This window comes from Erpetoichthys calabaricus, chromosome 17 (genome assembly GCF_900747795.2).
Source record: "Erpetoichthys calabaricus chromosome 17, fErpCal1.3, whole genome shotgun sequence".
In the NCBI taxonomy this organism is placed as follows: Eukaryota; Metazoa; Chordata; class Cladistia; order Polypteriformes; family Polypteridae; genus Erpetoichthys; species Erpetoichthys calabaricus.
In genome coordinates, this window is record NC_041410.2 from 53,032,885 (window position 1) to 53,045,557 (window position 12,673).

The 12,673-nt window shown below is 39.6% G+C and overlaps 1 protein-coding gene across 2 annotated transcripts in view; it reads left to right on the forward strand.

The window, feature by feature from the left end:
- tln2b (talin 2b) overlaps positions 1–12,673 on the forward strand; it is a 316,938-nt gene that overhangs the window by 168,793 nt on the left and 135,472 nt on the right. For both annotated transcript variants that reach the window (XM_028823593.2, XM_051920301.1), the window contains one exon: positions 8,456–8,617. In XM_028823593.2, the coding sequence (XP_028679426.2) occupies positions 8,456–8,617 (162 nt within the window). The remainder of the gene's footprint in view (positions 1–8,455; positions 8,618–12,673) is intronic.

Below are 12,673 nucleotides of genomic sequence, written 5' to 3' on the forward strand. Positions count from 1 at the left end.
TGTGGCAGAGCGACGGGCGCTGAGCAGGCTCCTATAAATTATGGAGAATCCACTGCATCCACTAAACAGTGTCATCTCCAGACAGAAGAGCAGCTTCAGCGACAGACTGCTGTCAATGTCCTGCTCCACTGACAGACTGAGGAGATCGTTCCTCCCCCACACTATGCGACTCTTCAATTCCACCCGGGGGGGTAAACGTTAACATTATACAAAGTTATTGTCTGTTTTTACCTGCATTATTATCAATCTTTAATTTAATATTGTTTTTATCAGTATGCTGCTGCTGGAGTATGTGAATTTCCCCTTGGGATTAATAAAGTATCTATCTATCTGTCTACAGTTAGGTCCATAAATATTTGGACAGAGACAACTTTTTTCTAATTTTGGTTCTGTACATTACCACAATGAATTTTAAATGAAACAACTCAGATGCAGTTGAAGTGCAGACTTTCAGCTTTAATTCAGTGGGGTGAACAAAACGATTGCATAAAAATGTGAGGCAACTAAAGCATTTTTTAACACAATCCCTTCATTTCAGGGGCTCAAAAGTAATTGGACAAATTAAATAACTGGAAATAAAATGTTTATTTCTAATACTTGGTTGAAAACCCTTTGCTGGCAATGACAGCCTGAAGTCTTGAACTCCTGGACATCACCAGATGCTGGGTTTCCTCCTTTTTAATGCTCTGCCAGGCCTTTACTGCAGCGGCTTTCAGTTGCTGTTTGTTTGTGGGCCTTTCTGTCTGAAGTTTAGTCTTCAACAAGTGAAATGCATGCTCAATTGGGTTAAGATCAGGTGACTGACTTGGCCATTCAAGAATTTTCTACTTCTTTGCTTTAATAAACTCCTGGGTTGCTTTGGCTATATGTTTTGAGTCATTGTCCATCTGTATCATGAAACGCCGCCCAATCAATTTGACTGCATTTAGCTGGATTTGAGCAGACAGAATGTCTCTGAACACCTCAGAATTCATTCGGCTGCTTCTGTCCTGTGTCACATCATCAATAAACACTAGTGTCCCAGTGCCACTGGCAGCCATGCACGCCCAAACCATCACACTGCCTCCACCGTGTTTTACAGATGATGTGGTATGCTTTGGATAATGAGCTGTTCCACGCCTTCTCCATACTTTTTTCTTGCCATCATTCTGGTAGAGGTTGATCTTGGTTTCAACTGTCCAAAGAATGTTTTTCCAGAACTGTGCTGGCTTTTTTAGATGTTCTTTAGCAAAGTCCAATCTAGCCTTTCTATTCTTGAGGCTTATGAGTGGTTTGCACCTTGCAGTGCACCCTCTGTATTTACTTTCATGCTGTCTTCTCTTTATGGTAAACTTGGATATCGATACGCCTACCCCCTGCAGAGTGTTGTTCACTTGGTTGGCTGTTGTGAAGGGGTTTCTCTCCACCATGGAAATGATTCTGCGATCATCCACCACTGTTGTCTTCTGTGGACATCCAGGTCTTTTTGCATTGCGGAGTTCACCAGTGCTTGCTTTCTTTCTCAGGATGTACCAAACTGTAGATTTTGCCACTCGTAATATTGTAGCAATTTCTCTGATGGGTTTTTTCTGTTTTCGCAGCTTAAGGTTGGCTTCTTTCCCCTGCATGGAGAGCTCCTTTGACCGCATGTTGTCTGTTCACAGCAAAATCTTCCACGTGCAAGCACCACACCTCAAATCAACTCCATGCCTTTTATCTGCTTAATTGATAATAACATAATGACGGACTTGCCCACACCTGCCCATGAAATAGCCTTTGAGTCAATTGTCCAATTACTTTTGAGCCCCTGAAATGAAGGGATTGTATTAAAAAAATGCTTTAGTTGCCTCACATTTTTATGCAATCGGTTTGTTTACCCCACTGAATTAAAGCTGAAAGTCTGCACTTCAACTGCATCTGAGTTGTTTCATTTAAAATTCATTGTGGTAATGTACAGAACCAAAATTAGAAAAAAGTTGTCTCTGTCCAAATATTTATGGACCTAACTGTATCTATCTATCTAAAACCGTTCTCACCTCTCCACCAACGTCTTTTGTCTTCTAAATGTGCTGATTAAGAGGAGCACCAAGCAGCCGGCTATTCCATTCCCCAATGTCACAGAACTTTCACTAAGTTTTCCCAGCTCATGCCTTGTTTGATTATCTGGGAGTGACTGAACTGCTCAAGTTTTAGAGTGGAAATAATAAATCGCTATTTGGAACACACGCATTTCGTGTGTGTTCCATTTCTACAGTAATCTGTGTAAACACATTTTTAAAACAGAAACGTTTTTCATATTTTAGTAGTAAATGACAAAATTTAGGCATAAACTATATAATGTATGAAGCCTGAAGTCCAAAGATCAAGTAAACACTTTCACAAAAGGTTCAAGGACGAGACAACAGCTTCAGTGACACAGCGATAAGATTTGCTTACTTGTAATCAAGTGTCCCTGGTTCAATCCCCACTCACTCCTATATTTGCCGTTTTCAGAAGTAAGATGCTCTTTTGTTAATATTATACAGTACACACATACATTTGGTTTGCGTCTGTAACACACGGTGTGCATTTATAGGACTTGCAAAAGTTAACATTTTTTTAACTTTTATTCTTTCTAAATCACGATCACGATACATACTACCGCCCCCCCACCCAGGGATCTGATGCTGTTATTTTTCATTTGAAACGGAATAACTGGAGATGTGAGTGGTGTTTTCAGACAATGGAACTGGACATTCTCTCATCTGGAGGGATTAAAGCTGACACACAAACGCTGGCGAATCTGCCTTCTTCGTATCTCACCGTCACTTGATTTTTTTTTATTCAGTTTTATTGAGTGTTCCTGCTCATGCTGAATTAGTGTGTACCTTATGGTGTATGATGTCCAAAAAAAAAAAAAACACAGACGTAGGTATATATGATATTTGGAATTATTCATTTTATGACCTGTATAGTACATTTCGGAAAACTTTGTGGCACGGATGCAACATTATTCATATTATTCATATTCATTCGCATAACATCTTGCGGTTTGTAATCAGTGACTGCGTGTTTTTTTTCCCCGATCTTGCCAGTGTTGCTGTATGCTGTTTCTTTTGTACTCCAGGACATGCAGAGGATAGAATAGTACAGAGCAGTAAGTTCAGCGCAATATGCAATCATCAGATTCAAATGTTAACTGTTCACACACACGCAAGAATAGTCTTTCCTACATTTACAACGTGTGTACCTGTTACAATGTACACGCTTATCTCTATGCTGTGGTTTCTATTACACACCTGAAAAAATGAGACAATATATGTGAAAACATCATCGCACTAATGCAATATTATTTGAAAACAAACAGCGTCAGATCGGGTGTGGTGCTATTACTGAAAGAAAAAAAAGATCAACATGTGCGTTGATCCTGCAGCACTGACTAAGCTCACGCGCTCTAACATCCCCCCGCAAGTACAGACGCAAACCAAGTGTGATAAAGAGTCCCCGGTTCGATCCCCACTCACTCCTATATTTGCCGTTTTCAGTAGTAATGTTAATATTATACAGTGCACACATACACTTGGTTTGCATCTGTACTTGCGCTGTTACTTAGAGTCAGATTGGGGATGGGGGGAATGTTAGAGCGCGTGAGCTTATTCAGTGCAGCAGGATCAATGCACACGTTGATCTTTTTTTTCTTTCGGTACATGTGCCTTCCCTGTTTATTTATATATCTCTGCCTGTCTGTCTCTCTATTATGTAGTGCTCTGTCTGTCTGTGTGTTATGGATCTTAAAAATAACAGTTATAAGGACACTTGTTCATGTTAATTGCAGTCTCAATTGTTAAAAAATATTTTAAAAGGAGCATCCCACATGAAAATATAACGATCTCATTAACTGACAGTGCATACCAATTTATAAATTTTATGTCCGTTTGAGGTTAAAAAGAAAAAAGAAAAAAAACAACACTTTCTCCTCAATAGGGAGTCGAACTCAGGTCTTTGAGGGACAGTAAGCTTGCTGCGCTCTGAGACAGCAAATCTTACCGCTATGTCGTAGAAGCTGTTGTATTGTTCTTGAACCTTTTGTGAAAGTGTTTATTTGATGTTTGGACTTCATGCTTCACACATTCTATAGTTTATGCCTACATTTTTGGAACATTTATTACTAAAATATGAAAAAGTTTCTGTTTTGACAATGTGTTTACACAGATTACTGTAGAAACGGAACACACATAAAATGCGTGTGTTCCAAATAACGATCTATTATTTCCACTCTAAAACTCCACTTCACTCCCAAATAATCAATCAAGGCATGAGCTGGGAGATGCTCGTGCACGTTCTAAGTCGGTGGGGGGATGGAATAGCCGGCTGCTTGCAGCTTGTTTTTATCGGCACATGTTATAATTTGTAATTGAAGCATGTAAATACCAAAATATCAATGTAATCACAGTAGGAAAGGTTTGTCTAGTGTCCACTGTTGTACTGATGCAGATTTAGTATACATGCTTCGTAAGATATATTTGGAAAAGACACGAACGCACATAGACTCTGAGTAGATGTTAAAAGATGACAGGGTAGAATGTCAGTGTTCTGACACACAATTGTACTGACTATTCTTGCCATCCCACTTTGTCCCAGTACTGGTGTAAAGTATTGAGTTCCAAATGTACCCAGAGCTTGTTTCACACAACATGTAGAACTTGAAACTGCCCATTTGGAAGCAATGTACTGCACCCGTGACAGCCTTCCATTGTAACCCAAGAGACATTTTTGTCAATACTTATGTCATGATCAGGAACATACACTTTCTGGATGTTTTTGATGATCGCCTGGTACATATCACACGTTTGAAAGTTTTGGTGCTGGATGATTTGCTTCATCACTGCCATTATTATTGGTGAAATGGAGATATTTCATAATGAGTGAAAAACAACACTCACTCAAAACTTTCTCAGCATTTTGCATTGTTATAAGAGGTCTAACTTTTGCAGTATTCATAAAGTGAAAAATGCAGCCCTAATAATATTGTTAATGTGTGATTTAATGTTTAGGTCAGAGTTCATGATTACACCTAAATTCTTTACCTCCACCTTGACTTTTAAGGATAAGGGTTCAAGTTAATTTCTTATACCCTCATTATTTGCCTTTTTTTTAAGATTTGTTTTTTTACCTTATTATCTCAGGGAAGTTAGTTCATTCAGAAATAAAGACAGTAAAGACATTGGGTTAGAGAGGCCAGAGCATTATGCTCATCAGGTGATATACATAAGTAAAGCTGCATATCATCTGCATAGTTGTGGCAGTTCACCTGCGTGTCATCTGCAAAGTAGTGGCAGATTTTATATACTTTGCCTAATGGAAGCATGCATAATGAAAAAAAGCAGTGGGGCCAGAAAAGATCCTTGTGGTACACCATATTCAATATCATTAACACTAGAATTACCAAAGCCTACGAAAAAACTCGTAATCCTGGCCCACCTTAAATCCGTTCACACCTCTCCGTCAGCGTCTTTTTTTTTATTTTATTAAAATCAAATAACATGCCATACGAATAACTCAGAACCTTCAGAGTAACTGAGAAACTTCTTTGCAAATTGAACTGCGGTGGTGGGCGGGGGGGATGGTATATCAGGCTGCTTACTGTTTGTGCTGATCGACACATTTACAACACAAAAGATGCTGACGGAGAGGTGTGAATAGATTTAAGGTGGGCCGGGATTAAGAGTTTTTTCATAAACTTTGGTACTTCTAGTGTTAAAGGCCTAGATCTTGGTTTTTATCCAGGACACTCGTAAGCTCAGACACTCGGACTCCTCGCTCAATCTCTCAAGAGCCCTGATCAGAGCCTTCATTGACTAACTGAAGACCACAATATCTTTCGCAAACTCAAGATCAGTGAATTTTTCTTCACCAACCCAGGCACTGGACCACACAACTTTGCCCAAAACCCAGTCCATGCAAGCATTGAACAGAGTAGGAGCACTCAATGAGATCCCTCAGTGCCAGGATGTGGTCGATGGTAGACTCCCTAGGCATAAAAGCAGACTGTTCTGGTCGCTGGTAGGTGATCACAGATCCTATTGAGGACGACCCTAGCAAGGACCTTACCAGGCACCGAGAGCAGTGTTATATCCCCCTGTAGTTGCCTCAATCCAGCCGATCACCCTTCCCTTTCCAGATAGGGACAACAAGTCCTGTTTTCCAGTCAGTTGGGATGATGACTGTCTCCCAAACGGATGCAAAGATTGTTTGCAATACCAGGAGGACAGCCTTACCACCTGCCTGGGGAAGTTCACCCCGGATACCACAGATCCCTGCAGCCTTCCCTACCCTCAGCTGATTCACCACCTGTACAATCTCAGTGAGACTGGCTGGTTCACAGCTAATTGTAGGTTTGGCATCAAGAATTGTGGACCCAGAGATGTCCAGTATCCTAGCCAGAGGATCAGCTTTAAACAGCTGCTCAAAGTTGCCAGCCAAGCAGGTCACAACTGCAACTTCATCTTTAAGGACCATTTCATCACCCGCCATGACTGCCAGTGTCATAGTTAGCAGAATTGTAATTAGTGACACTGTTGATTTGGATTTGAATTTTGGAATTTTGTTTTTCCACTTTTTTCTGTTTTTGTGGGAAACAAAAATCCGGTCAGTTCATGAACTACAAGGGCTCAGAGTGTAGCTGCTACTTACCTAATTATTGGACCCAAGTTTGTGAACAGCCCCTCCATGTGGGGTCATGAAATAGATGGGGTGGGATTTTGAGCGATTCCTCAGCAGTGACAGTATGAAATCTTCTAGTTTACTAACAATTGTAAGATAAACATTGAAAATGTAACTAAGAGTCCCCTGTCTCCTTGGGCCTGTTACCAAATTTTCATCCTTGACAAATGAACAAATGTCCGACAGATATGAATAACTGTTCACTTACATTTCTGGATGGTGGAGCAGAGAGACCATTTTTTGCAGTAGCAGTAACAGAGTTTCCATATGGTCTTGATTACTTGCTACATTATTTCATGCCACAACAGCACTGCATGCAGCATTTTTTTAATTTAACATGACTACTTCAACAAAAAGAACTCTTCTTCTTTCCTACTGAATGATCACAGCATGGTATTTATATATTTCATTATATGCAGTATAAATGTGGCTGGGCTGTGTACTTTTAGTTGTTACATACTTGAAATACTCAATTTCCAATGAGTAGTCACTTTCCACCATTATGCATTATGAACAACGCGTAGGTCATGTATCCACATAAAAATATCAGTATAGTGTTGTAGGAAACAACTGTAAATAAAGAACACTTGCTTTCTTCCAACTTGCTTACTGTCAGTCCAGTCAGAGTAAATCATGTTAACTTCTTCACACTCACAGTTTAAAGTTACTTAATAGGACTTGGGTTCAGTTGTGCTTAGGCAGGATGCTTTGAGATGTTTTTTTCAATAGAAATGATGACACAAATAACGATATGAAGTGGTTAATAAAAATATCTTAATTATGTTTATTTATAAATACAAGTACAGATTATCCCATATAATAATAGTAAAGTCTAATTATATGTACTGCGATAGGGGATCCTTTGTCTGTCACCCAGACCCAGAACAGAAGTACCATAACACTTTCAACACTTTCTTTCGTTTCATAACAAAAGAAATTATTTATTCTGTCAATAAAAAAAACATAAGTAAGGGGAAACTCAAGGAAATAATACAATGTAACAAAAGAACAAACAAAAATGAAACTTTGCTGTCTCTCTGGGCAGATCTAAACGTGTTTCAAGCTCATGTGTAAACTGTGGGGTTGCTGTTCCAGTTAAGAAACTGTTCATACACACTCTGACTGTCATGTTCATCTCCTTAACACAATCTGTGTCTGTCTGTCTTTCTCCTCTGGCTGCACTACCTCCCAGTTAAACCTCTGTTGGCTGAAGGGTGGCTTTATAGCCTTCCTTAGGTTACTTCTAGAGCAAACCTGGATCCAGTGCCCTTGTAGCCAATTCCCCACAGCTTCTTCTGGTGGGCCCAGGTCTTCCAGCACACTGTTGCGTATCTGGTGGCAAAAGTACTTGTCTGCCATTGAAACATTCAGCAGGACTCCAACTGTAGCATATGATTTCAGGCAGCAGGTTGGGGGAACTCTTTCAGTTCTGCTGAATCAATGGCCTACTTAATAAATACTTTCAGAGCATTCCATAAACATGCATACCAAATGGAAATCTAATGGCTGCTTGAATTCCTCCTTCTTATTGTGGGATTCCCAATCTATAAACTTCCAACATATACAACTCCCTACTGGCTACTTGTCTACATTCTTTCTGCTGTGGCTTCTCCAACAAAATGCACAGTGTTCAAAGTCTTTTTCCTGTTGTTCCTCCATTATCTCCTCTATCTATCCTTGGCATCTCCTTGCCTTCCTGGCAATCTGACATAATAAAAAAAAGATTCTAAGTGTTGTTCCAAGTAATTACCTTTTTTTTTGTTTTTGTTTTTAGGTGTTGTCTGCTGCTACCATTGTTGCCAAGCATACATCTGCTTTGTGTAATGCCTGCCGTATTGCGTCCTCTAAAACTGCCAATCCTGTTGCAAAGAGACATTTTGTACAGTCTGCCAAAGAGGTTGCAAACAGCACAGCAAACTTGGTCAAGACCATAAAGGTGAGCTTGTTTTATGGAAGAGATTCATTAATGTTGTCTGAGTTTCTCCGTAGTATCACTGAGTGTTATATGAATTGATTTTTTGGTGTATTTTTAAACTAAATGTTATACATCTATCTATCTATCTTGAGCAAGACTCTTAACCAGCAATTGCTCCATCCTGGGCATGATGTTAATCTGCATCCAGCCCATCAAGCAGGTCGCTCCAACTTGCAGGGAAATCTTGGGGGTTGATGGCAGGATTGGCGCTCCAGCCACTGTAAAAAAAAAAAAAAAACACTCAACACTGTTCAGTTTGGTGCTGAGGTGTCACCAGTTGCACGCCAGGACTCGGATCCCAATCCAGGTGGTTTGTTGTGTGGTGGGTGTGGCAACGCGCTGTAATCAGTGCTCCCAAGCTGTCTGTGTGTATGTATGCATGTATGTATACTAGCTGTGTAAGCCTGTGCTGTAAAAAGCCCAGGGTCCTAGAAACTATTGAAATCGAAATGTAGAGATTTCTGGGCATCTCTCTCCTAGGAGGATGCGTTTTGCAGATGTGCTCGCATCACTTGTGCATTAGTAGCAGGAAGAAAAGTAAAAGCGATACAGTTTTGTCAGTGTTAGCGGCTAAGCAACTTTGTCTTTTTTCAGAGGTTTCATTTTGCTAACGTGCTGGCCTCGCTTGTGTTATTAGCGGCTAGGTGAGTTTTCTGTTTCCTCGGAGGCGGAGCCCTTACCCCAACTCCACCTCTCACTTCCAGGCCGGACAGACACACACACTTCCACGCGTAGATGTTTATATATAAGATATATATATATATATATATATATACTATAATAAAAAAATCTGGGACGAGATGAGACTTTTTAGCCTGGGACGAAATGTGACTTTTTCAGAGATACTTTCATGTCCCGGAAGACGAGACTTTGTGCCAAGAGATTTAAGCACACCCAGGGCTGGAAATTAAAGACAAAAAGTAGATGACAAAGTAGAACGTCATAAAGAATTAAAAAACGTTGACGTGATGCACATGCAGAGCAGGTTAGAGATAATGAAAGTACTAAAATTCAAAAGTCTCAAAAAAAAATGATAGTAAAGATCGCATTAGCGCAAACAAACGGAAATTATTACTCAGTGAAATAACGGAACAGCGAAAATAGATCGAATATATTGTTCGGATTTAAACTTTAAGTCAGAGACTTGTAGATCCTCTAATTTGTGTTGCCATCAGGGAAAAGTAGTGTTTCTCCCCAATGAAGAGGCGTATCTGCAAAAATGAAAAGATTTGTTGTTTGGTGAAAGTGAAATTCACATACGTGAGTGACAAAGACGCAAAGTTGCTGGCATGTAGCACAGGCCGGGGGGTTGGCGAGCGAAGCAAGCAGGGGGCGAAGCCGCCTAGTGTGTGTATATATATATATTGTAATAAACAAAGACAGAAATGCATAAAGGTTTTGGGTTTTTAGCCCTGTATACGGTAACAAAAATTCGTCAATTGTTTTCCAAACTCAGAAGACACAGAAGGATAGGTAGACGGGCAGTTTATAGTGTCGGACCGGAAATTAAACAGTGGGATGCTGGGAAAACCATGGTGGTAGATGGGTGGCTGACGTCATCAAATGGGGACCAGAGGGAAGAAAGTAACCCGGAGAGAGAGGTTAGTACGCTGCCATTGTCCCCTGGCACGACTTGTCGTGGTGCGTGTGGGGTCCTTAAGCTGCTCCCCATGCGCTCGTGCGTAACAGTATATATGTCCATCCATCCATCCATTTTCCAACCCGCTGATTCCGAACACAGGGTCACGGGGGTCTGCTGGAGCCAATCCCAGCCAACACGGGGCACAAGGCAGGAACGATATCCCGGGCAGGGTGCCAACCCACCGCAGGACACACACAAACACACCCACACACCAAGCACACACTAGGGCCAATTTAGAATCACCAATCCACCTAACCTACATGTCTTTGGACTGTGGGAGGAAACCGGAGTGCCCGGAGGAAACCCATGCAGACACGGGGAGAACATGCAAACTCCACACAGGGAGGAGCCGGGAAGCGAACCCGGGTCCCCAGGTCTCCCAACTGTGAGGCAGCAGCACTACCCACTGCGCCACCGTGCCGCCCAATATATATATTTTTGTCTCATTTGTTTAACTGGTTTCTCTTTATCTACTTTTAGGACTTGAGTGAAGATCTGATGATGTTTTAGGTCATATTTATGCAGAAATATAGAATATTCTAAAGGGTTCACAAACTTTGAAGCACAACTGTGTGTGTATATATATATATATATATATATATATATATATATATATATATATATATATATATATATATATATATAGTATGTAAAACCCAACTTCTGTCCCTCTGGCAGTAACGCTCTGTTGAATGGATCCAGTGTTAATGTCTGTGATTTGACATCTATTGAAATTTATTTTGTAAAGCATGCAGTAATAAACTGCAGTGCATTTTTATTCTAGCAGATGCCACATTGCAAACATTAGCACTGTTACTGAGAGTCTGCTACAAAAATTCTCATAACTATGACAACAGAGACACTTTGAAACTATAAGAAACTAAAAGAGAAGTTCAATAGAAAAAAGATAGGAAGTAGAAACAAATGATACAGAGAGTGCTAATATCATTCCATTAAATATTCTGGTGATTGGTTCTCTTTAATGTAAACCAGCAGGAATGAGTCATGTAGATAAATTATGTATTTCATGAACAGCTATAAAGACGGCATGCAGACCTCCCAGGTCCTGAGTTTGAGACCTCTGCAGTTTTACCATTACCTATTTTCCTCTGTGTGACACTCATTTGACTCAAATAGGATTTTTTTCTGTTTAAGATTTTGTTATGTAGCATTGATTGCATTTGCCATCTGTTGGAATGAAAAATGCAATATGTTTTATTAGTACGCACGGCTAGCATCTTGGAATAGGTATGTTGAGAATGATGCCTTTGTGTGAGCGTGTTGCTAGTGACGTCAAGGATATTGCATATTGCCATTAGATGACGCTTCAGTACTTAGATTTAAGTGCTAGAGCAACAGTCTGTGATATTTTAATATGCAAAATACACACAAATGCATGCTAAATTTAATAATGTATGAATTATCACTACACTGAAATATAGGTGCACACAGATACAGTAGTCCAATTTTCAATTTTTTTTCAAAAACCAAATGGCTTGCCTGTCCATTTGTTATGTTTGACCACCATTAGAAATACTAGTAAGTATACTGGTACCTTTGCTGTAGCACATTTGCCAGTACTATACTTGCCTGTTATATAAATTCAACAGTAGAGCTATGCTTGTTATCGGCAGTGTCACTGCTCACGTTGTGTAGTCATCTGCCATTTGCAGTAGTACGGTTGCCTCCCTTCATCTCATATTGTGTTAGATGGAAGTATTAGATAATTCCCTATCATATCTCCACACTGTTAAGTTCATTTGGAAAGGCAGTTGGATATACCAATATTAACAAGTCAATCAGTTTATACTCTGTGACTTCTTCCTCACTTTATTTTATTTTATATTATAAGCTTACAAATACTTGTATTAATAATTTATATTATACACAGCAGGGGGGTCCTTAAATCATTTTCATTGCAGGGAGATTAAAAGCACAGAGAATGCAGAATAAAGTATAAGATGACATAACTACCCACTGAAAATAACAAAGATTGCTTTTAAAGTGTCACCATGCTTAAATGATGAATCATTCTGAAACATTTAATAAGTAGCTCACCCATTTTTTGACGTATAAGTTGCCAGGACCAGGTTTAACACCCAAAAATCTTTGTATTTGTTTAAACCTCAAACTCCATCTTAGCTGCCATGCTTGCATTAAACATTTTGTAAATTGAGTGTTAGCACCATTCTTTTTTTATTTTAATAAAAAGGCCATCAGTTTTTAAAATCTCAGTTTCTACTTTGTTATTCTCAGGTATTGAGTGTGCCTGATGAGGAAAGAAAAGAATTTAAACAATTTTACTGTAAGGCTGCAACATAATGTGTAAAAAGTGAAGGCATCTGAATATTGTTTTCAGGCACTGTATAATAATA